At 40.9% G+C, this 26,038-nt stretch overlaps 1 protein-coding gene across 5 annotated transcripts in view; it reads left to right on the top strand.

The window, feature by feature from the left end:
* The window catches only part of klf8 (Kruppel like factor 8), a 106,804-nt gene that overhangs the window by 52,063 nt on the left and 28,703 nt on the right, over window positions 1-26,038 (top strand). For all 5 annotated transcript variants that reach the window (XM_075487406.1, XM_075487404.1, XM_075487403.1 and 2 more), the window contains one exon: window positions 8,239-8,574. In XM_075487406.1, coding sequence (XP_075343521.1) covers window positions 8,239-8,574 — 336 coding nt within the window. The remainder of the gene's footprint in view (window positions 1-8,238; window positions 8,575-26,038) is intronic.

Below are 26,038 nucleotides of genomic sequence, written 5' to 3'. Positions count from 1 at the left end.
TTACAGAAGAAAGTTCTGCCCCTCTGTTTCAGCCCTCCTCATCCCTTTCTACCCCCACTCCAACTTCCTGTGGTATGATCAGAAGCTGAAAGGGTCACACCCACCCCGCCCTTTTTTTTTCCTGGAACTCCACTGTGTGAGACCCCTTCTCTTGGGGGAGGCGCACATGCACACAGGCATCTTGTCAGTGCTCATTTATACCCACGTGCACACTCTCATTCTCACTATCACTCCTCGTTAATGCTGCTCTTCACACACATAACTCCTGGGCCCCTCAGTGGGCTCCTTCCCCCCCCCGCCCCCCGTTGCCTTGTCAGAGAGCAGATGTGGATCAAGTCGGATTTGCTAAAGATTGTCAGTGTTTGCTGAATTCTGTTTGCTGTGATAAAATGGAGGTCGTTTGTAAGTTGAGGTACAATCTAAAAATGAAAGTGACTTCAATTCTGAGGTCTGTATCCACATCTAGCCGGAGGGGCAACTTCGTTCAGCATGGAAGATTGGATCAGACGGAAGTATCCCAACATCTAAGGGGTGGTCTGCTGTTATATATTTTGATTAGACATTTGTAATCCTTCAGACTTTTTGTTATTTATTGTATTTCCCAACATAAACTTGACAAATGGAACTACATTTCAGGTAGTCTGAAATTTTTCTCAGATCTTGCTTTGCCAAATACTTATTACTGAATACTTGTCATTTAAAGTATGTTTTCAGACATGTTCTGAGATCCTGAGATTTCCATGACATTTTACAAATGGGCTTCATGTGGGAATGCAATCATTAGACCTCAGACTATCCTAGTTTTAAACATTTAAAAGCTGCGAATGAGCCCACGTTATGTAATTCCCTCGAGAATGAACTGTAACCAAATGTATGTGCTGATTTTATTTGCTGTTATATATTTCAGATAGATATGCACTGATATCAACACAAAAAAGGTCATTATTATAGATATGTAGGCAAGGCAATTTTATTTATAGAGCACAATTCGTACACAAGGCAATTCAAAGTGCTTCACAGCAACATAAAATCACAAGAAGGCAATAAAATCATTAAAAATAAATAAATAAATGAATTAAATAATAATAATAATAATAAAATATTTAAAAAAAATTAAAAACCCATTAAAATAATCATTAATGAATTAATTTAAAAGTGAAGAGTGCAGATCAAATACTTTCAGGTGTCATATGCACAGCTAAATAGAACTGTTTTCAGCCTGGATATGTGACGAAACTCATCAGAAAAATGAGAACCATATCCTTGAGAACCATATCCTATGAGTTTCCCACACTTGTTTTTCTTGAGTATGTGGGTACTAATTAGGCATTGGGCCAAAAATGGACATCTTAACTGGGGTTATGAACAAGGGCAAACCCAGATGGGCAACTCACATGGGACCAATATGGAAAATCCTGCAGGGTTCTATTTTTCATTCAGCCTTGTTATTACAAAATTAGGCCCAACATACCAATGCTTGATGGGAGGTTTGCCATCTGAGACACAACAAAAGTAAATTAAAGGGAATTTAAAGTGTGTGGCTTCTGATAATTTTTTTTCAAGTAAAATTGAATTGAGAAAAAAAAAACTCATTTGAATTAAATGAAAAGATGAATCTGAGTTGTTTGGTGGTCCCAACTTTTTTTTTTCTCCTTTTAGGCTGTGTTGTTTATAACTTTGAAAGGACAAAAGCAACTTCTTCCTCAAGTTAATCTCTCATCGGCCTGATAATTGGACTTTTACAGCCAACACAACTACTGTTTTCCCAATGGGATTGATGGGAAAACATATATAAATTTTTTTTTTATATATTTTTATTTTTACTCGTAAGAATACCCCCAATGATCTTCTTTTTTTTGTCATTTACTTTTTATTGATTTTGATTTTGTATAAACATACAGACAATCAAACAATGAACATGAAGACTTATAGTTGAGTCCCAAGGATCTTCTTACGTAATGAGACGAGAAAATGTGATTTGGCCAAGACAAATTACAGCTCCACTTACTTTCCACTCAAATAACAACAGTCTGCTGCTGATTACCATTTCTAGCCTGAATGACTTCACATATGGTCTGATATCACTCAGGACTCGTTTAATTCATTGAGGGGGAATTGTCTATAGGGCTTAGTGGAATAAACGGAATATGAATAGCACAGGAGAAGTGGCCCATCACAGGGCATTGAGGCCATTTCAGTGATAATTTGGAGCACAACCTTCTAAAACTGGGCTGAATTTAATTTGAAAAAAAAAAAAAAAACAAGTTAGAAAGGTTGAACATTTTGAGTAAAATTCACTTAAAACTATCTTTACTTTGAATAGAGACACGGATTTAATTCAGGTTTGAAATCTGTTTTAATTCAAACCACTACATCTAAGCCATTTATAGGTTTTGTGCCCTTTACCTTAAAGTTCCCATGGCATGAAAATTTCACTCTCAGAGGTTTTTTAGCCTTAAAATGAGTTCCTCTAGCCTCCTTAAGTCACCCCAGTGGGTAGAAATGGTGAAATGTGTTCACTAAGCAGTACAGCATTTCCTCCATGTTTTGAAAAGAGCGCGTCCAAGTAGCGCAGTGATTCACGGCCCCTGGTTTGACGTCATGCTAGGATGAGCTAATCAAAATTACCCACGCCCTCTCTCCGCCACGCCCTCTGTCTCCACCCACTGCTGGTAAACTACCTGTATTACCTTACCCCCCCCCCAACTCATGTGGAGTAGACCTAGACTCGCCAAAGAAGATCTTCTTCTTCTTCTCGCCAGTTACGACTGAAGACAGAAGATACAGCAATGGCTTCCAAACGACTTTACCATGCGAAATGTACTGTGCCAGGATGTGAAGATGAAGAGAAGAGTCTGTTTGCGCTTCCATCCTCTGACCCTTTGAGAACGGAATGGCTTAATTTCATTTACGAGGGACAGGTGCCCATGCATGTCCCAAAGAGCGTCAATGTTTGCGCGAAACATTTCACAGAGGAATGCTTTCACAACTTGGGACAGTACAGGGCAGGTTTTGCCCTACACCTGAAGTTGAAGCCTGGATCAGTGCCAAGCCTTGCCGGTCCATCAGCTACCCACACCGATCAAGTAAGTCATAATTAGTTGCTAGCCGCTAGCTACTTTATGGGTGCCAGCTAACTAGCCAACATTAGCTGTGGAGGTATTTATCCATGAAACCTACACTGCGCTACAAAACCAATACTTTAAGTCTTTTGAGCAAGTATCTTACGTGTAGAGGACTACATAAAGCATGAATACTTAGGTAAGCAAGTCTAGTTATGTTCTGCGGCTAGATACTTGTCTGTTACACGGAAAAGGACGCCCGACGAAAACAATTCATATTTTGTAAGCCTTTGTTACGGTTTGGTGACCTTTTTAGTATTTTTTCTGTTTACGTCGAGTCGTTTCTGCATTGAAAAGTCTATCTGGGTAGTTGGAACTACTCCCCTATCCACACCTAGAATGATGGTTCTAGGTGTTCTCAGAGTGCAAGAAGACAACGTGAGTTGTGTTGCAAGGGTAGCAATCTGTGTGTCTTTCGTGTGGGATACGCGATCGGGTGTTGTGGCTAGGTGAAGGGTGTTTAGCAAACGTTTGCTGACTACCCTCGAACATACACCATTATGTATCTGTCAATTCAAACACAGTTTTGACTTCAAATCTGTCGTGACTCGTCGGTTTATCACGAGTGTAATGCTCGGCTTTCGAACCGTGAGATGTGTGCTCTCTGTCTGCATCAGGTTGAGTTTACTAACGCACCCCTAGGGAGAAGTCTTGTGTTAGCGATATGGTTACATACACGGATAACAGAAAGTATGTATAGTGTACATGCCATCACTATCACTAATATGAAGACATTCATGTTACATTAGCCCCTTTCACACTGCGACCCGCTACCTTAGCGGGTCCAAATTGCACCTTCGACCCGCGTCGAGCAATGTGAACGCTTGGCGTGTTGGTGACCCGTGTCGCCTGAAGCCGAGTTCAGGGGGCGTTGCCTAGTGGCAGAGCGTCACACGAAACACATAAAATGCTGGGCTTGTGATGACGTAGGCACAAGCCATGCGTCGGAGGTAGGGTTAAATACACCTGTCTGCATCAAATTTTTCAAACAAACGATGGCGGGACACCTTGAGAACTCATTTTTGCAATGCAGTTCATGGAGATGTTACTTTACGGTGCGTCTTGCTGCGTGGGAAACCGCGCTCTCCCATCTTTCTCGCCAGCCCTTCCAGCAGAGGTCCATCCTTCACCGTCCCCGAAATGTGGCGGTAAATAACGTCCTCTGCTCGGGGGCTGAGGAGCTCGCGGACCTCCTTGTCTCCCCAGTTGGCCATATTAAAAAATGTCTCCAACTTGATGTTAGGCTAAAACAGAGTAAAACTTGTCCTCACCTGTCGCTGTTGTTCTGAATCAGCTGTCCATTCTGTATTTTAAACTCCTCACGTCCGACCCGCGTCGATTGTGTTCACATCAAACTCGGCTCGGCAGAAAGACTAGGGTCCGACGCGGGTCGAAAGGCGAGTCGAGTTGATGCTGCAGCCCGGGACGGCAGTGTGGACACAACAGCGGACACGCTAAATTCGCGGATTAAACTCGGGTTATTCGGCAGTGTGAAAGGGGCTATTGACTGCATGCAGAGTGCAGACACTTGCTGTTGTCAGTGTACTGTGCTGCCATCAGTACAATTACACACATTGCCCTCCTACATACAACTTATGACAACCTAAATAATAGGGATCATAATCTTATGCCATGCATTTTGTTTTTGTGTGGCCATAACTTGTATGTGTTTGAGTTTTACTAGACATTGTGGACAAAGCTATTGTCTACAACAGCCTGGAGTGATGGGGGTGATTAGGGTTAACCCCCTGTTTCTGAAGCAAAAATGCCAGCTCTTGAGAGTACCTCTGGTACACCAAATACAGATGCATAGTTTGGCTACCTAGATGGACCATCAAAGAGGAATATGCTTCCAGGGGGAAAGGCAGTTAAGAGAAATTTCCATTCTTGCCTAAGTGGGGTGCTGGTTGGGGGGGAAGGTGAGGCATCAAGCTGACTTTACCTTTGTTTAGAGACACAGAGGGGGCTCTGTCCGCTCACAATGGGAATGGGGAGCCTAGTGTGTGTCCTCTGCATGTGTGTGGGAGGGGTGATGCCAGCAGCCACACCCAGGCTGATTAGCTGAAGCCCCACCTCACTGTGGAATTCACTGGGGCCGGGTCACTTGCCATCCTGCAGCATATTGCCTCAGCTTAGAGTCTGCATGCCTTCACACCCTGAACAAAACGCAACTAGCAAAAGTAATCATACAAATATGCGCCATTGTGACAGTGGAAAATCATCTCTTGATGTCATTGTTTGGGCGGTTTGCAACAATTGTCTTCCAATATTTCCAATATGTTGCTTTTTTACGTTGATAAACCCTACTGTGTACAAATCCTACTGTGTATTGTGGTTATGTGTATATATATTGTGTGTATAATCAATAGTGAGTGAGTGAATCTGGCCAATGACACCAATAAAACCTGTGGAAAAAGTAGTGCTCACTAAGTATTTCATCAGAGAAGTTGACACTTGAGATCTTTTCTGACATATTGACTATTACTGGTACGGCACTTTAAAGGGACAGTTCGCCTCTTTTGACATGAAGCTGTATGACATCCCATATTAGCAACATCATTTATGAACATCTTCTTACCCCCTGCTGCGTCCTGTGAGCAGAGTTCCAGCCTCGTTTTGGCGTTGACGAAGGTAGTCCGGCTAGTTGGCTGGGGTTTAAAAAAAAAAAAGCGTTTTGCTTCTCAAAACAAAATCGTTCAAGAGAAAAAGTCAGACCTCACAATCGCTTGGCGCTATTTTCTCTCCCTTCATATCAATGCGTACAGCCACCTAGCGATAGGGTAGGGCAAGAAAATTGAATAAATAATATTGCTAATATGGGATGTCATACAGCTTCATGTCAAAAGAGGCGACCTGTCCCTTTAAGGTACTTCAGTATTGGCTTTAGTTCTGACGCAAGGTGTTCATCTGTTACATAAAACATTGCCTGTGATGCATTGTGCTGCTTCTTCGGTATTTCAGTGAGCCGCACCAAGAAAATGACATGAAAAAACATATATGCGTCGGTAAAACCTTCCTATTCTTTAAACGCTGCCCATGCTGGGGCTACATTGTGTGATTTCGCCCACACAATGATTCCAATTTCTTGTGGAATTTCTTCAAGTGAGGACACGCTGATCTTGGAACATCTGATTTCCTTTTAAAAACCCATTCCCTAAGATATTCCTCTGTAACTTTGCCTGTAACCACATTCCCTTCACACTCAGCTAAAATATGGTAGGAAAGAAGGAAGTGAAAAACTAGTTGTGAAGAGTCATCTTTTTTTTACAACTTCTGCTTGTGGAATTGAGCTGTGTGTAAACTGGGGGTCATGACCTGTTTGTTGGTCACAGTATTGAGACAAGTGGGGCAATATAAAAAAAACAAAAACAATATCAGTCATTTTCTTAAGGTCTTAAATTGATTGCCTCATTGATTAGAGAAAAATATAAATAAAATACTGTGATTAACCACATAATCAAATACTTAACCTACAAGAAAACAGTTTGATTCCCAACAGAAATCCCAAACATGATAGTTTGTAGCTTTTCTATTGTAAAGACTTGCTCTTGCCAAATGTTAAATATTTCTCACTTCCATTATGACGTTATTATGCCACATTCTTGTCACTTGTAATGACACCAACAATATATTTTTAGATGGGGGAATACCCTTGTTGAGTAAAAGTATCCTTCAAATCGTCACTTTCCTAAAATAATCGCATTAGTAATTTTTTCAGGTTTTTCAGGAAACACAAAAAACTCCCCCCAAAAGTTAAATTATTGTATAAAATAATAATTTCAGTCAGTAAGTATGTATGAAAGGATGATGCTTGACATATAAGAACACTTATTGTTTTTCATAAAAATGACGTAGGCAAAGGATTATGTGATTATTTTAGGAAGGTGACGAAATGTAATTTAATAACCTATAAACAGGCTATTTGTACTTTATCCTATTTGTTTCATTCAAAGACGAAAAACAAAATTCTTGTACACACGCTTCCATCAGCATTTTACATTTGAGAATCACGGTTTGTGTTGTTAAATTAGAAATCAAAAGCAACATAAATGGACGTTATCTAAAGTTTTTTTTTTACATTTTTCAGTACGTAACCATCCCTAAATCCTGTTGAAGTGTTCAGGTCGAGTGAGGCTGCGATCGACAGAAACCATTCAAGTAGATGATTTACACTTTTCTCTCCCGTGGTCAAACTACGCCTAAAGTTCTTAGATTTATTTGTCGGGGGAACTCTGATGATTCTCTGAGAGACAACTTATTTGAGAGAAGGAAGAGGAAATGGACGGAAAATTGAGACAGAAGAGCTTGTGGTGTGTGTGCTTTATTGAAAGTGTGCATGTGTTGAGTCCCTCTGCCTTGGCACTCCCAGCTTGCACTGCGTATGTGTGTCTCGCTCGGCTTCCAGAAAAGGGTGTGTCCGCCTGCGTGCCACTGAAAGGGAGGGAGGGGTCAGTTCACGGCTACTCCTCCCTGCTCTCTCTGTTATTTCTCTTTCGTTCTCATTCCCTCACTAGGCAGACTCAGGATTAGGCCTTTGTCTCTCTGCCTTCTCTGTCTCTTGTCTTTGCTTTTAATTTTCTATCTCTTTTTTTGACTGAGAGTGTGTGTTTTCTGAGTGTTTTCACCCCCTCTTCTGGTAGATTTTTTTTTTAGAGAGGTATTCTTGAGCAGGCTTTTTCCTAAGAAGAGAGGTAATGATTTGTGGTGATGTTTATTTTTCCCTCCAAACTTTATTTGTCCTGCCTCCTTGTACAGGCAAACATTTTGTCCTCTTTTTCAGCCTTTTCCTTTGCCTGTCTTAGAATAATTCTTTATTTTTCCTCAAACCTTCATCACAGCCTTTAACAAATCTCCTTTCACCCTCACCCCCTGGCCTGGAACTTTTGGCCTTTTTTTTTTTTTACCTTGTTCTCACCCCTCCCTCCCCCTCCCCTGTTTTTCACTTCTCTTTCTTCCCCACCCCCTTTTCTACACTCCTCAACTACCCTCTTATCACCTTCTCTTCTCCATTCCTTAACCCCCTTTCCTGTCCAAATCTACCTTCTCCTTTTATTCCATTTGTGCTCAGGGCCCACCTTCCTTCCTCTAATCGTCCTTCTGTTCTTCTCCTCCTCAGTGCCAGTCAACTCCAAAGCAGAAGAAGAGTGCCATCAGTGCCCGGAAGAAGCAGAGGAGCCCAGCCAAGCAAAGTGCCCGGCAGCCATCACCACCACCATCGACACCTCCGCCACCTGCTGTCCAAGGAGGGGAGGAGAAGCAAGAGGAGCTCGCCACTGGACCTCGGCCGCCGCACAGGGAGGAGGAGAAATTAGGCGAGGAGAAGCTGACGGAAGTGGCAGCGCTGTCTGTGGGGGTGAAGGAGGAAGACGAGACAGAAGAGAAGGGAGTGCAGGGCGAGACAAACATGCCCTCTGTACAGATCAAACCAGAGCCAGAGGAGATGGAGTGCACGGTGAGGAGGGGGCGTGGGGTGCTGGGTGGAGGTGATCGGTTGATTGATTATGAAGGGATGGGGCAGAATCAGGTTGGGTGTGGGCAGGTGTGGCATGCAGCATCGCTCATGATCAGACGTGTTGGAACACATCGAGATTATTGCTAAACATTCACATTGTTCAAAACTATAGAAGAGTATTAGGGCCAGGCATAAGAAAAAATATTTATATTTTGCCTGTCGAGAATAAAGTCGACTTGTCGAAAATAAAGTAATTAGATGATTTTTCTCGAAAATTCGACTTTATTCTCAACATGTCGACTTTAATGTCGACTTTATTCTCGACATGTCGACTTTAATGTCGACTTTATTTTCGACATTTCGACTTTAATGTCGACTTTATTTTCGACATTTCGACTTTAATGTCGACTTTATTCTCGACATGTCGACTTTAATGTCGACATTTCGACTTTAATGTCGACTTTATTTTCGACATTTCGACTTTAATGTCGACTTTATTCTCAACATGTCGACTTTATTCTCGACATGTCGACTTTATTCTCGACAGGCAAAATATAAATATTTTTTCTTATGCCTGGCTCTAACACTCTTCCGTACAAAACAGACACGAGAGGGGTCACGATTTGGATTTTACAGCCAATCTGATTGGGAAGCTTTGAAAACCCTTTTGGATTATAATCAACTGAGAAAGCAGTTTGTTCAAACTAAGTTAAGGGTAAGTTTGGGGCTTTTAGGAATTGATCGAGATTGATCCGATAGCGAAAAGCAAACGTGGACATCTTTCGTGGACATCGTCTATCACAGCAGTGACTTTACTTTGATTCTTTTCTGCTTTATTTCTGTCTGCGGTATTGATAATGAACTCACCAAGTCAATTCCCAAAACTACAACATGTGTCCTGGCAGCATAGCTAAAGGCTAATCATCAGAAACAGCGTTGGTCACGGGATCAGATATGACCATAGACTGATGTTAGCCACACTTTTTTTTTTGTTCCCCAGGAGATAGCCTCTACAAAGGCCTGCTATAGTCTTGTAGTCTATGAGTAGAATGAGAGTATTTCATAGAGCTGACTGTTCCTTGGGAGGAATTAGTAGCAGAAGCATATGAAAGGAAAAAGCTTAGGTATGTGGAGTTGGGGACAGAAGCAGCGAGGATGGAAAGTTAGAATCTGTCCAGTGGAAGTCAGAATCAAAATCAGAATGCCTTTATTGTCATTATACATGGTACAACGAAATTTAAAGCCACCAAAAACAGTGCAAAGAGTGCGAATATAAAAAATATATAAGTAATGTAAAAAAGGGAAGGATGTAAGATGCACAGTTTTTTGCGGTAATAAAATAAATAAAATAAAATATGGTGTTAGTGGTAATAGATAAGGTGTTAGTAGGTGTAAGTAAGATGTAGAGGATTTGTTGCAAAGTCTGTTGTCTCATTGTTGAGGGAGCTGGGTGTAAGTGGACAGAGTGTGAGGAAAATAGTGAAGGAAGTGTCAGATGAGGCAGTAAAGTCCAGTCAGTGGATTTGGATTAGAAGAAGCAATAGCAGCTGGGGGCCCAGCAGGGCCAGCACTTAGGGTAAACAGACTTTGGGAAAAAGCAAAGAAGAAGTTCAAGATATTTAAGTGGAGGGTTTGGCCCATGTGAGCCTTTTGAAACCAGGCGGCCATTTTGGGTGAGTTGGTTTTGAGTGAGTTGTATGGCTTTGTTTCTGCTGGCATTTTTAGTGATTATAGGACTGTTTAGGTGAGTTTGTCGGCTGAATCTGCTGGTGTGTCGGGAATTATTCACTGAGTCTGGTCCGTTTTTAATTTAAATTTTTTTCCTTTAGCACAAGTTTCTTGTGTTTACCTTGAATTGAATTATCAAGTGACACCAGTAAATTTTATTAGCCTTTGACCTATTGTACATACATAGTGGCCGAGTGACATTTTTGATACATTTTGTTGGTTAACAACATGCGGGCAACAGTCTTTCTGCTCTTTAGGGATGAGACAAAGGTGTTACCCAATCAGCAGCTACATCCTCGTCGTAATAAGAAGTCAACTCTCTTGTATAACATAAAGGGGTGTTCAACACACCACTGTTAACATGGATAACATGTTAGCAAAATGTTAAAATGAGGTTATGCTGATATGATCATGGTGTCTCAGGTTCCCGTAAAACCAGTCTTTTAGATTGTTAGCTCATTAGAACCCCTTTTAACATTGCAAATGAGATTTTAGTACCACATGACCAAACTTCACTTCTCTGGAAAGTTGCTATGGCAGCAAAAAACAGTACCCTTGTTTGTGAAGTTAGAGTAGTGCTGCTTTCTAACTGAACCCCCACTGCGAGTGGTTTGCCTTTTTTGGCTCTGAAAGGGCAATACATGTGGCGTTAACTTATCAGAAGCCCGTCTTATACATATCTGCATCGTAATGTTTGCTTTGTTGATTAAAGTTAATCATTTACTGCTCTTTAATGTCTCTCCTGAGCGCAAAAATATTGTAGAATTCAATAGAATAGAACAGAATCAGTCCTCAGTTATGGTTTTGTGTAGTTCTGTAGCAGAGACGGTGGACTGCTATGGAACGTCAGCAGGTCTGTTTTTTCGTGTTCATTTTTTAGATACTACAGAACAGCAAATTCCCAGGATCGCCAAACACTAAAGGAATTTGAAATTGTTGAATTTAACCCCTTAACGCCTGAATTTATATAGCTGTATATATATATATAAAAAAATGTTTTGTGTGTGTTTTAGCCTTTAAGTAGATGGTAAATAATGCTGAGATTATTAATTTCACTTTTGCTCAAAAAATAAATAGAAATTTGGTATGTTTGGTATGTAATTTGGTATGTTGCTTATTTGCAACACCAGGCATCCTGGTCAATAATAAGATAACAACAACACAGTAATAAAACAGTGAAAAAAACAATGTTTTTCTTATTCACCCTTTTTTTTTTTTACATATTTATTTATATAAAGGTTCCTAGGTCCGTAGTGAATATGGACTAACCGGCATTAGGGGAATAAAGATGCTATCTCAGCTGGTTGATTGAGTCAAACGGTTTGTAGCATATATGCGACAATAGGCGTTAAGGGGTTAAATTGAATCCTCAGTTTGATGAATCAGGGGTGCAAACGGCGCGCCTTTTGGCGGATGCCGCCTTTTTCACAGCTGTCTGGGGGACTTGTGTGAATCGTGCAGATCCGATGAGTTTTTTTTTGGGGGGGGGGGTGGGTGTTGTTGTTGTAATGTCTGATTATAATTTCATCAAAGTTCAGCCCTGAATCTCTCTGGACTGACATAGAGACCAATAAAAGAAGCGGGAGAGTATTTATTTTATGTTTGCATCGGTAAAGTTTAATGTTCCTGTTGCATTTGAATGCACCGCACAGTTTGTATGACCCCACGTGGGGAGTGCCTCAACAGCCAGGTGAACTGCAGGCGCACGATTTTTACGTTATTTTCTGACCTTAACCGGAGAAGTAAAGCGCAGCTACTTGTGAAAAGGACAGAAAAAGGAGAAAAATCCCGAGAAAGTCAGAGCACATACCGATTGGAAGTCCGGAGACAAGTACGTCGGTAAGACGAGTCAGTTATCAAAATAAAGGCTTGTTAACGCTTACCGTCGTCCATGCTAATGCTAGCTCTGTGTCTAACAGGCTAACACTCACCTGTCACCTGTAGAGCCGCTGCAAGGTCCGATATCGGCGTAAAATGAAATACAGAGAGCAACGGTGAGAAACTTGTCTTTTTAGCTGCTCTGAGGCTATTTTTCTGTTGTTTCTCAGTGTGCTAAAGAAAGTTGTGGTGATATAAAAGTGGTGTGATATTTTGGAACTTGTGTGTATTGAGTCATATTCAAAATGTCAGACTTTTTCAAAAAAATTGAAATAAAGGGGACATGCCAAATGTTTCCAGCGTTGTTACTTTTAAGAATTTCCAAGGAACTGGGACAGTGTATTCTCATAAAAAGAACATTTTTGTGTGAATAGGGTGAGCCCTGGATGGCAGAGGTCGTGGCAAAATGTAATTATATGATAATTCCTGCGGGGGCGTGGGCTTCGATAATCTCACTCCTTTTTGACCATACCTCTGTTTGCACCCCTGTGAATTCCACAGAGATGTTTTCTTTGAAAAATCTGCTATCTGGGCTAGATGTTCGTCAAGAAAACCTCACTGACAAACCAACAAGATCTGATGCATCCTCTAAATGTGAAAAAACAAACCAACTGGGAGCTCTGTTATGGTTTGGATAGACGGTTAAACCTAAATGCTGAAAACAAAGACTTAAGCAACATGTTGAAATATGAAATCTCTGACATGAATAGCATTAGTTGGCACCAACTAAGTCCGAATACTGGTATTTAGATGTTTGAGAGCTTCTCATCGGCAAGGACGGATGACGTAGAGAAGATTGATCGAAGGGTCGTTGAGTTGTGGGCGGGGCTTAGAATGAAAGCCGAATTGATGATTAGTAGATGGAGTGAAGGACAGAGCTGCAATGGCAAGACTGAGCGGTGGGGGAGTGGAAGAAGGATGGACTGATCGGAGCGTAGTAGTTGATTTGATGAGCTGTTTATGTGAAAGAGGAGGATGTTGGTGACAGCTTTGATGCAGGAAACTCAGATGGTTTTGTTGTTTTGTGATGTATGATCATTTCATCTTGTTCATCTGTACGGTGGCTATCGCTGCGCATGCTAATGCTCCAACTTTCTCTGCTTCTTCCACATCTTCCCCCTCATCTGCTTATGTTGGGCACACCAGAATCAATAGACGGACTGCTTCTTTTGCAGCCTGAAAGAGAACTACGTCGCATTCAGTTTGAAATCCGAGAGAAGAAACTGTTTAGAGGGCGGGATGACTTTTGTACTTATTAATTCAACTCAATTCAGTTTTATTTATAGACATACATGGAGAAGCAGCATTTAGCTGTTAAGCTGCAAACAAGTGGAACAAACTGCCAGTGGAGATTAAACTTTCACCAAATGGAGACATTTTTAAATCCAGGTTAAAAACATTTCTTATCTCATGTGTCTATGCATGAAATCTGCACGCTATCTTTTAACTTATCTGGACTGTTCCTTGTTTTTAAAGTAATTTAAATTATTTTATTTGTTTCTCTTTATATCCTTTTATGTATTTTTAATGCTTCTTCCACTCCCTGCTGCAATGCTTTTATTTTATGTAAAGCACTTTGAATTGTTTGTACATGAAATGTGCTATATAAATAAATTTGATTTGATTTGATATAGCACTAAATCACAAAAAAAAAAGTCATCTCAGGGCACTTCAAAGTAATGGCTATATAGCTGAGATGTAGCTTGCTTAGTCCAGCTTACTGTCCACATCCTCAGGATATTCCATTTACAATGAAATGAGAATGTGAGCAGCAGTGATTGAAAGAATCAAAGTGTGTAAATGAGGGGTGAGGCTGTCAAAAAAAAACATTTTCTGAAAAAGTTAGTTAGATGAGAAGATGATGGGAATCATTATATACACTTCAAAAGGGTTTTTGTGTTTTTTTTTATTTAAAGAAGCAAATTTGACCTTTTGTTTTTCTAATCTAGAGTGACCTTTAAAGGAGTTTATTTAAGACCCATAAAACCAGTGGTTTAAATTTAAAGGTGTGAGACGGAACCATTTTGAGAACAAACCAAAGTATGTTCTAGTTTCTCAGGATTGAACTATTCTAAGTCTGAACGCTTTCTAATAAATTAAGTTATGGAATAATTTGGAGCATGGAGCTGCAAAAAGTTTCCATTTAGCGAGGGAGCTGCTTTCCTTTGCATAAGAATATTTATTTTCTCAGTGGACTCAAGCAACGCTGGTAATCAAGATCCTTTTCTCATAGATTCTTGCTCTGATCATTTGGGAACCAAATATTCACCCATCAAGTTCAACATCAAATTGCTTTTTTACTAGCTCAGCTGTATTTTTGGACTGAACTGGCATTGTTTTTATATATATATATTTTTTTTAGCTATTTTAATTGTCATACATAACTTTGATTATGCATGCGTCACACTGATCAGAGGCTCCCTGACCTCTATATCAGCATTAATTTGAGAGATTTTTTTGTCAAGGCACGTTACAATAATGCCTTTCAAATCATTTAGCTGTAAATTGGGATTTAAATAGAAGATAGATAGATAAATACTTTATTCATCCCAATTTGGGAATTTTTTTTGTTGCAGCAGCATACAGTAAAATAAATGAAAACAATTAAAGTAAAAACAAGCAAATAGAATAAAATAAAATTAAATTAAATAAGAATAAATAAATGAGCTTTATGAGTGCAGATTATGCTTTATTTTTTTTGTATTTTGAGAATTGTTGCTCTTTTCTTTTTGAACATTAAAAGGGTTAGCTTTTAAGTCACTAAAAGTCAAACAAAATTACGATTAGAGATCAAATGAACTATGCGATAGAGATGGATCAGAGGTCGATGGGATTTTGTGAAAAATAAGAATTGATGGGAACAACTGGTGTATCTGCGCCAGCATCTTATTTTTTTTCTTCTAATTTTAGTTTATACCTTTAAGGGGGATAAACCTTCAGGTTTAAAAGGTACTTAGAGGATTTAACCATTTAACCCATGACCTTTTATTAGTTTGTCTGCTGGCTGGTTAATGTTTGTCATTATGGATGACTTTTGACTTGATTATTACTTGCTAGACTTCTTTTGGATGATTAGAAGATTTTTTGTTGTCCCTGGATTAAGCTCACAGATTGGCAGCACATGAAGCTGGCACCACCTTAACACATTTCTAGCTGTGGGAGTTAAGCTGATAGGTAGGTCAATACCCTGTTGTAATCAGACATGGGAGGATATGCAAGAAAGGGCGTGTGCAGTAATGATAAGGTGAGGTTTTTCAGAGTCACAGGCACGCTATAGCAACCATTACCCTGGCTTACATACACAGAGCAGATGCTTACAGAGAGGGTGCAGTTGGCAGGATGGGTGAGGTATGAAGAGAAGAAGATGGAGGAAGTGTTTATCATTTTCTTGTTTTCTTTCATTCTGAGTTGCATGCAGCAGTAAAGCTAACAGGCTAACAGACCTGAAGACTGACTTGAGAGATTTCCTGTCGTGTTTACAGTCATGTAAGAAAGTACATCCTATTTATGTTCCAAAGATTTACTAATTAGGACGCAATAAAATAGCATATGCTCCTCGCCGGGTCTTTAAATGAAGCAAATACGACCTCAGACGAACTATGCATGACACATTACACCGTGTCACTATCTAATGAACAAAAAAAAACAAAGACAGAATTCAGAAGCAGCGTGTGAAGAAGGTTGAGTTGCAGCCAGATGCTGCAAATCAAAAGCACTTGATTAGCAGTGTCAGCAGTACAGTACTGACGTGGGTCACTCAGTCATTGCACTGAAAATATCCGTTTCTTTATATTTGGGGCATTTTTGAAAGAAGGGACTGGTTTGACTGCTTATATTTAATTGCAAAGATGCAGCTCTGTGTGGATGCAGGATTCTCAAACTTAACTGAATTAAATACTTTATTATTTTCAGTGGGAAGTTCTATTGTTGCAAGGCTAATTAAAGATATAGTATTGACAAAAACAAACAAAAAAACAACTAAATAAGTAAAGATGAGACAAAGATGGCAGATATATTGTGGATGATTTATTTAATCTGAAAGAAGAATTATTAAAGGAACCAGGGATGTGGCTTTAGATGCATTGAATAGTTAACCGGTGCTTATATTTTATATATGTATTCAGATATTCACAGCTTTTATATTGCACATGTACTGCTTGAGCAATGCGTGTCTGCACATCCGTCACCTTTTATCTGCTCACGTGCAGAGAGACAAACGCTTATAGGTAAATAAACCTTGAAATCATTATCAAGACCTTCAGGTGCAATACTAAAAATATTTAGTATTGCAATGATGAAGAAGTTTTTTATCATATCATATAGTTTCAGCTCATCTTTCATCTTCCACACGACAACTTTTGGAAACATTTCAATGAGCTGTTTGACCTGCAGTAGAGAAGCAAGTTAGTGTTTGAAGAGAACGTTTTCAGTCTTCAGTCAAATCTAACAGTGGAAATGTTTATGGAGGGCGTGTCTGCCATTTCAAATGCCTTTCTGTGGTTCGCCCGGCTACTGAAATTTTTGTTAGTCCAGTTCGGTGGACATGGCAGGGACAGAGAATGATTATTTTTGCTTTAATTGAAATGACCCTTGCTGTGCTGAACAAGTTCTGAGACATGACAGTCTTCAATTCCCCTTCTCCACAGTTGCCAATAAGTCAGAGTACGGATGTGAGAATGAGGGATAGGCACGTTTGGGAGAGATATTGGCGATAGATTTAAAAAGGAAGTAATAAGCAGTGCTTGAAATTTACCTTTTTTCATTCTCAGATGATAACTTAATCTTGAAGAAAAGTAGTCTAGTTGACTTTTGCTTCCAGGTGACATGTTCGGGTCCACAGTGTTTTGGGTTCGAGGTGTGACAAATAGGACCCACATGAAGTATGAGCCTTCTGTTGGACCCTATCAAAGGTTGCATAGGACATGAATTTCACTGTGATAAGTTTTATCTGACAGGTGTTGGGACAAATTTTCACCCTGGATAGATGGTATTGTCTGTTCAGTGCAATTCAGTTTATTTGTATAGCGCCAAATCACAGCAAATGTCATCTCAAGACACTTCAGTGATACAGTCCAATTCAAGCCAATTAGAATCCAATTCATTATTAATACAAAATCTGTCTAATTCATACATACAGATAGCCTGGCTGACGCGTCCACATCTGGATGAGATGGTGGTCTGGGAACTAGGTGTGCATTTTCTCGTATTTGAGGCGTGGTTTACGACTGCCTAGAGCCGTTTATTGGGCGCTACGAATGTCTATCAAATGGCGTCTGGTTCTTCCCATGCTGCTTTGCGCGCGATTCATAGCCAATTGTATCACTTATACCAGATGACGTATGTAGAGCGACAGGAATTCGACGAGGAAGAAATCTTTCAACGCCAAACGTTGCTCTTTTTTAAAAGTAAACTTGCGCTCTAAGCTACTTAAAACACTTTCTAAGGCTGCATCGAACGGTAACGTCGTGTCCGCTGCCATGTTGGATTAACACTCTACAAGCTTTGGTGTCGCGCATAGACGTCGTCATCGTCTTCTCTTCGGTCCAATCTCTCATACTGAGCGTGCCTGAGGCGACTGTGGAGAGAAACGACTTCCTTTTAACAGGAAGAAACCTCTGGCAGAACCAGAACCAGGAAGGGCGGCCCTCCGCCTCAATCAGCTGGGGTTTGAGAAGACAGAAAAGAGGGGACAACAAACACCCTAACATCATTCAAAGGATACCTGTTGGAACAGGGAAACACAAGTTAATGACCACAATAATGACATATGAGGAAATAAAAGGGGGAAAAAGAGAGCAAAATGAGGAGAGGTGGGACATAAAGGCCCAACAGCAGTTTAGGACTAGCAGCGTAACTATGGGATGTTTCAGGATCACCTGAGTCATCCCTAACTATGAGCTTTATCTAAAAGGAAAATTTTAAGCCTGATCTTAAAGTTAGAGAGGGTGAGTTTAAATTCTATTCTGAATCTAAGAGGGAGCAATGAAGAGAAGCTAAAACTGTAGAAATGTGATCCCTCCTGTTAGAGCTCATCAGAACTCTGGCTGCAGCATTTTGGTTCAGAAGTTTTCAGAGAATTTGTGGGACGGCCCAATAATAAAGTGTCAGAAGTCCAATGAATGAAGTAACAAATGCATAGAGCAGTTCTTCAGCATTCACTCTGAGACAGGACGGTGATGGAGGACAGAGAGGTTAAGATGCTGCAATAATTCAGAACATCAGCACCTGGTCTGATAAAAGGTTGTGATTGGATTTTATGTCAATTCAGAAAATAGTGAGTTTAAACGAGATGTGGTCTAAATTTAAAATTTTATCTTTGGGTGATACACTGCAGCTGAATAGGGTAAAAGAATGCAATAACTGTTTGACTTATTGAATTATTTATGTAGAATAGAATAGAAAAATACTTTATTATTTATTTTATTATGTATATAGGTTTTAAAAAGTTTACGTTTTTGTCTGCAGATAAAGAGCAATTTTGAATATGCCGTAATTTACAAACATATTCATTACAAAAAGTGTTAGAAGATGACCTGTTGTGAAAGGAAAACTGCCAACAAATGAAAGTGAAAATAAAAATCCAGCAGTTTTGCCCAACACTTTAAAATTATTTTAATTTCCCAGAGGAATTAGGAGCTGCTTTAACAAACATCTCTATTTATATATCAGCCTTGTGCATATCTGTGCATATCTGTGCAGCTGTTGCTCCTCTGTTGTTTTAACTTCCTTTTTATTTTACTTAGAAAAAAAAATCGTCTCATAAAGGAAACTCACCTAAAGCTACACCACACCAGCCGAGAAACATCAGGCTTTCTCAGTCAAAAGCTATAGACCTTTCCACAAATATGGCTTTCCTGAGCTGGTTGTAAATGAGCTCCTTTCACTCGTTCCACAATGTTAAATGTCAACAATGCCCAGATGCCAACCTCCGCCACAACTCAAACTTTATCTTTGTTTTCCTGTTACAAAAATTTTTTAAAAGGCATCAAGGGTTTGTAAATTATTGATTATAATTATACACTAGTTCCAGGATGTTAAGAAAAACAAATGAGCTTTCTTGTAATGTTGCATTTGTCTCCATTACTCTGTCTGCAAGCCACATCCAAGCATATCAGTGTGCTAATTTGTGCAATTCCCTGAGGCGCAATACTTTAACCTCTTATATTTGCAATTTGCACGATTGCAAGCAATAAAAATCATCATTTCACCGCCAACACCAAAAGTCATCCGACTTTTCTAGTCTCTCACAAAGAAGTTGAACAATGAAATTTTCTTTTCTTTTTTTTTTTACCATTATATGTAGGTTGTGTGGAAAATAGTTTGGTATAAACTAAGATTATTAACCCTAAATATGTAGGAAAAAAATATGTAATTTGCAATACAGCTTCATTTCATGCCTCAGTGGATCATACATTGGCTGAAGACAGTCTTAACATCAAAGTGATGTGTGGAGAGAAAGAGGGACGAGTAAAAAGCATCCGATTGTTTTTATTTAAAAACTTCTGAGAATTATGTTCACATGAGGCTCCAAGTGTCGGGGGATGGGAGAGGGTCTGGTAGAACTCCATGTGTTGTATATATGTGTGAGTGTGTTGTAGCATGGTGTGGTTTGGGTTAGTGATGGGTGGGGGCTGGGTGGAGTAGTATTGCGTAAGGGATCATTAAGCAGAGAGTGTGTGTGCGTGCTGACCACACCTCTGCGGCTGTCTCTAACAGAGGGGAGTGGACCTTCCTGTCCAAAGATAAAGTCTCCAGGCTGCACACCCTCCTGCCTAAAACATCCTACTTTATGCTACATGTCTGATCTCAACGTAACTTTTATTATCTTTACTTCTATCTCTTTTATAGGAAACGATCATGGTTCGGTTCTTTTCTTTGCTAGTTGGCTTCTGGTCTGTGTGACCAACACATGAGAATAACCTTTTTGTTATGGATCTTGATAATTCCTTGTGTGCTTCTCATCAGGAGATGATGCGAGGTCCAGTTCAGAGAAAAAAAAAATCAGACATACCGATAGGGATGGGAATTGATAAGATTTTTACGATTCCAATTCCATTTTCGATTCTGCTTAACGATTCGGTTCTTTGTCGGTTCCCTTATCGATTCTCATTTGGAGAAAAAGGACAACAAACCGGTCGATTAGCATCAACTTTGTTTAGTTTAGAAGTAACACGAGTCATGACCTTACAAACCCAACAACGGTGAGGTCCACATTGGTCTATCCTGGCCTGGGTAATTGAACTCTTCCTGCTCTGGTGAAAGGAGAAGCTGGAGGTAGAGGTGAACTGGGGGTAGTACCACCAGCCTCTGGCTCTGAGCCAGTCAGGCTCTGTCTCTCATGATTTCATCTAAATGTAATGCCTGAGAAGGCATTCATTTAACCTTAACCGTTACTAACAGCAGCTTTTACAATGAGGCAAATGGTGCTAACATGATAGGCAGTGTTTGTTAGTTAGTTAGTTACCTGCAGTGTTAGCCGAGGACATGCTAACGTTGCTAACGTTGCTGGGTTCAGATTCACCAACGTTAGTCCGGAGCAGATCGAAAACGCGACATTCATTCATAGTTATTGCATGTTGGTAGTATTTCCTCCCTTTGGTGAAATATTCACTTTGCAAGTTGCCCTGTTGTCGTCTTTTTTAGGGCTGTGTAACCAAACTTTCGAGCGTTTGTACCGCTTGGGCGCCATGTTTACTGTTGGCTGCTGGCTGCGCCGGACTCGCCACGCAACGCTGCGTGGTGACGTCATTCGCGCCCACTGGAATCGATAAGGGAATCGTTTGCAAAATCGGCAAACGATTCCAAGGAATTGAAACACTGGGAACCGGTTCTCAACAAGAGCCGGTTTTCGATTCCCATCCCTACATACCGATGACCAGATATAGTCAATAAAATCTCATGGTTGTGCTCTACTATTTACATAAGGGCAGCTTTTTGTGGTCACAACTAATAAATAAAACTAAGTAATATCTTTATGCAACTCGTTTGAAGAATATTTTCTTCGTTGATTATTTGGTCTAAAATAATGTAAGCCTTTAAGCCCAAAACGGTGTTGCTGTATCTAACTGTTTGTTATTTAAACAGCCCTAAACTTCCAGGTATATACTAAAGAACATCTTGAATTTTGTGCTTGTGCTCCCCGATTTATCCACGATGACAAAAGAAGATGTTCATAAATGATATTGCTAGTATGGGATGTCATCACGCTTCATGTCAAAAGAGGCGAACTATCCCTTTAATGAGAGCCCTGGCCACTTTTTCCATACAAAGCAACGATGGCGATCTTCCTAAGTTGGATCTATTAACAAATAGTGCATCACTTCACCAACACAGCACAAGTCTGAACTGTATGTAATTCAGAATAAATAAAAAATAAAGGCACCTAAAAAAAATTGTTCTTGATTTGGTATCTGATCTGCTTCTGAGGGTAATCCTACAGATTCAATCATTGATAATCAAGCAACAGCACTGCTCCAACTTTTCTGCGACACGATTCCAGCATCAAACAGTTATGTTAACAGTTATGTTACCAGCTATGTTAACAGCTATGCTTGTTACTGTAAGTGCAATAAAATTTAAATAAGTGAAAGCTTTACACCTCCATCTTGACCAATTGAAACAAATAGAAATGCGTACTTGAAACGGCTACATCGGCGTTGTCATGACAACGGGGCATGTTTTGGTGAGAAAACTCCCATCGCTGTTGTGCTTAAAAAGGAGGCCTGTGGACGTTGCTTCTGACAGACCGACGAAGCCGGCAATGTTGCATATTGCACAGTTGAACGGTTAAGATCAGCTTTTGTGGAGACAATAAAAATAAAAAAAAAAATCCCTGGAATCAGGATGAGGGGAGGTGAAACCTGCAGGGGAGCTGAGTTTGTCATCGGGTTGTTGTAAGTTGAGAGGAGATGAGGAGATGGTGAAAGGTGGGGGACAAAAGAAGAGAAAAGGGAGATAATTAAACAATATGGCCGCTTCCTGCAGGTTAACAAGTGTTTGTCAGTGCGACAGAATGGGGTCAGAGGTCAGCAGCAGCTTTATTTGGCCAAACCTTGGAGAAAACGCTTTTCAGTCTCTATTCTTGCTTATCCTCGTACCTCCCCTACTTGCATCTCATCTCTCTTTTCCCGCCATTGTTCTTCTTCTGCTTCCCTCTTAAACTGTCCCAGTTCCCTCCTCTTCTTCTTCTTCATCTTCATCTTCTTCTTCTTCTTCTTCTTCTTCTTCTTCTTCTTCTTCTTCTTCTTCTTCTTCTTCTTCTTCTTCTTCTTCTTCTTCTTCTTCTTCTTCTTCTTCTTCTTCTTCTTCTTCTTCTTCTTCTTCTTCTTCTTCTTCTTCTTCTTCTTCTTCTTCTTCTTCTTCTTCTTCTTCTTCTTCTTCTTCTTCTTCTTCTTCTTCTTCTTCTTCTTCTTCTTCTTCTTCTTCTTCTTCCTCTCTCCTTTTTCTCCCATTCTTTCTCTCAGTCTGCCTCGCTCTCTCGCCCTAATAGGATATGTCGAGGGAGGCTGCTTCCGCTCACCCCGTCTCCATGGCAACCACGGCTCTGGCGGGAGTTGCCGAAAAAGACTGTGTTGCCTGACCCCCCTCCTCCCCCCTGCTCCTCCTCTTCCTCTCCTTCCTCCTCCACCTTTCCATACCAGTGTCTCGCTTTCCCTTTTTCTAACTCACCACTTCAGCCAAAGGCACACACACACATGCACGCCCACACATGCACGCCCACACACACACACCCACACACTCGCACACACACACATCCACGCCCACACTGAATACCTGCCAGCACAGCACACTGAATGGCTGTAATCTCTCTCTCTCATATACACAGATACACACAAACAAACAATGAGGCCCTCTGTGTGCGTGTGTGTGTGTGTGTGCGTGCGTGGGTGTGTGTGTCACTGATGTATGCACATAAACAAGTCAGTTGTCCTCCAGCAAACAAGAGCACTAATGCACAAAGAGGCCACAACACACACACACACAAACACACACTAGACCTCTTTGTGTGTTTGCATGTGTGAGAGCATGAGGCATGAGAGGGCTGAGGCCTATTTACTGAGCGTTTGCCAGGAGGGCTCAGCTAGCATGAGTTAGTACTCAGTGTGTGTGTGTGTGTGTGTGTGTGTGTGTGTGTGTGTGTGCAGTGAACTATATGTGTGTGTGTTGGAGCATTCAGTCCATTTGGAGGACAGCACAATCACACTTTTAGGATGCAGCAGTTGAGAGGGAGCGATGTTGTGGTGGTGGTGGGGGGGTTTGCAGTGCAGATACTGGACGGATGCAGTTTCTCTCTCTGCTGGTGCAGGATGATGATGTCATTGTTGGCAGCGCTATTTCTTACAGAGTGAAGCTTCCAGGAAGTCAACTCAGCAGCAGGAGGCTTTATTTTCATCCTAAACTAATCTGAGACAAATGTGTAAGTGGCTGACGCTCAGTGCAGCTCGTACATTATCGTCGTCTTGAGTTCCGACTTCTGGCCATTCTGGGGCTGAGAAATGGGAAGCTTTGCTTTGATCTATAGGAGCAACAACATGCGAACACCCAGCTGGTTAAATTGTAGGGATGGGAATTTATAAGATTTTTACGATTCCAACTCCATTTTCGATTCTGCGTAACGATTCGGTTCTTTGTCGGTTCCCTTATCGATTCTCATTTGGAGAAAAAGGACAACAAACCGGTCGATTAGCATCAACTTTGTTTAGTTTAGAAGTAACACGAGTCATGACCTTACAAACCCAACAACGGTGAGGTCCACATTGGTCTATCCTGGCCTGGGTAATTGAACTCTTCCTGCTCTGGTGAAAGGAGAAGCTGGAGGTAGAGGTGAACTGGGGGTAGCACCACCAGCCTCTGGCTCTGAGCCAGTCAGGCTCTGTCTCTCATGATTTCATCTAAATGTAATGCCTGAGAAGGCATTCATTTAACCTTAACCGTTACTAACAGCAGCTTTTACAACGAGGCAAATGGTGCTAACATGATAGGCAGTGTTTGTTAGTTAGTTACCTGCAGTGTTAGCCGAGGACATGCTAACGTTGCTAACGTTGCTGGGTTCAGATTCACCAACGTTAGTCCGGAGCGGATCGAAAACGCGACATTCATTCATAGTTATTGCATGTTGGTAGTATTTCCTCCCTTTGGTGAAATATTCACTTTGCAAGTTGCCCTGTTGTCGTCTTTTTTAGGGATGTGTAACCAAACTTTCGAGCGTTTGTACCGCTTGGGCGCCATGTTTACTGTTGACTGCTGGCTGCGCTGGACTCGCCACGCAACGTTGCGTGGTGACATCATTCGCGCCCACTGGGATGGATAAGGGAATCGATCGCCAAACGATTCCAAGGAATTGAAACACTGGGAACCGGTTTTCGATTCCCATCCCTATTAAGTTGCCTCAGTAGACGGCTGTTAGAAACCGAGCTAGTTGTTTCAACTTTCATCTGAAGCAGGACTTCAAGGAATGAAGGAGAAACTGTTGTTTAATGCAGTCTTTAGAAAATAAAGGACACTCTCTTTCAGTTCAAAGGTTTTATGTATCAGGGTGTAATGAAAAGAAATGAATAGAAATATTCTGGTCCTTACCGGGTTGTAAAATGAGGTGAATACAACTTCAGATTATTATTCATTGTACAAAAACTAAGTCAAAACGCAGAAGCAGTGTGTGTGTAAAACAAAGTCCACTGCTTCACTGCTCCAGTAGGATTTTTCTGGGTAAGAAGCAGCTTGGTGCTGCTCAACAAATGCACTAGATTAACTAGATCTTCAGCGAGTGTGAGAACCGTGTTGTCAGTTTGGTGTATTTACAGAATGCCAAGGAGCAAAGAGACCAGTAATTAACTGTTTTTGGAGTCCATCATACTACATTGAGTGAGATTATTCACTGGTGGGAAACTATAAAGATATTAAACATTAAAGTTACCAATCATCCTTGGAGTAGAAGAAGCAGAAAGTTCACCTCAAGAAACTAAAAATCTCAAACTCTACAGGCCACAGTTATCCTATTAAATATTAAAGTTCATGTTTGAAAAAGACTGAACGAGTATGGCTTGTTCAGAAGGATTTAGCAAAAAAAACTAATTTAGCATATTACCACAAACACCTTATACCAGCTGTCAAACACAGTGGTGCAGGGCTGATGGTTTGGGTTTGTTTTGCAGCCACAGCACCATGAACTTCTCTGTATACCAAAGTGTTCTAGAGTCAAATGTGAGAGCATCTGTCTGACAGATAAAGGTCCTGTTGCACTTCTCCAGTCAAGGTCCAGATCTCAAACTGATTGCTAATCCCCACACCAGCCGTGGTTAGCATTGTGAAGTTAGCATGTTCTCCCTAGGAGTGAGTGTGAGCATGTATGGGTATTTGTCTCTGCGTGGCCCTGTGATGGACGGGTGACCCATCTGGGGTGTACCCCACCTTTTGCTCTTTTGTTCTATCGGGTTGAGGTCAGAACTCTGTGCAGGCCAGTCAGGTTCTTCCACACCAAACTCGCTCATGTCTTTATGGACCTTGCTTTGTGCACTGGTGCGCAGTCATGTTGGAACAGGAAGGGGCCGTCCCCAAACTGTTTCGCAAAACTGTTTCCTTTCACTGGAACTAATGGCGCTTTTCCACCAGCTCGCTTCGGCTCGGATCGGCGCCCTATTGCGTGTTTCCTCTAGCACGCCGTACCTGCAACCGGCAGGATTTTCCGTATCACCTCAGCCCTGGTTCCAAGCGGGCCGAAGCGTTACTAAAACGTGACGTCGGCCGACTGCCTTCCACTGATTGGCCGATGAGTGTCGTCACTGGAAGCGTCATAACGCGGATAATAAAAGCTTAGCGTTAGCAACCGTTAGCTTACCTCCAAACGTCGTCTTTTTGAAGC

This window comes from Odontesthes bonariensis, chromosome 16 (assembly GCF_027942865.1).
Source record: "Odontesthes bonariensis isolate fOdoBon6 chromosome 16, fOdoBon6.hap1, whole genome shotgun sequence".
NCBI lineage: Eukaryota > Metazoa > Chordata > Actinopteri > Atheriniformes > Atherinopsidae > Odontesthes > Odontesthes bonariensis.
This window is presented reverse-complemented; position numbering and strand designations above follow the sequence as displayed.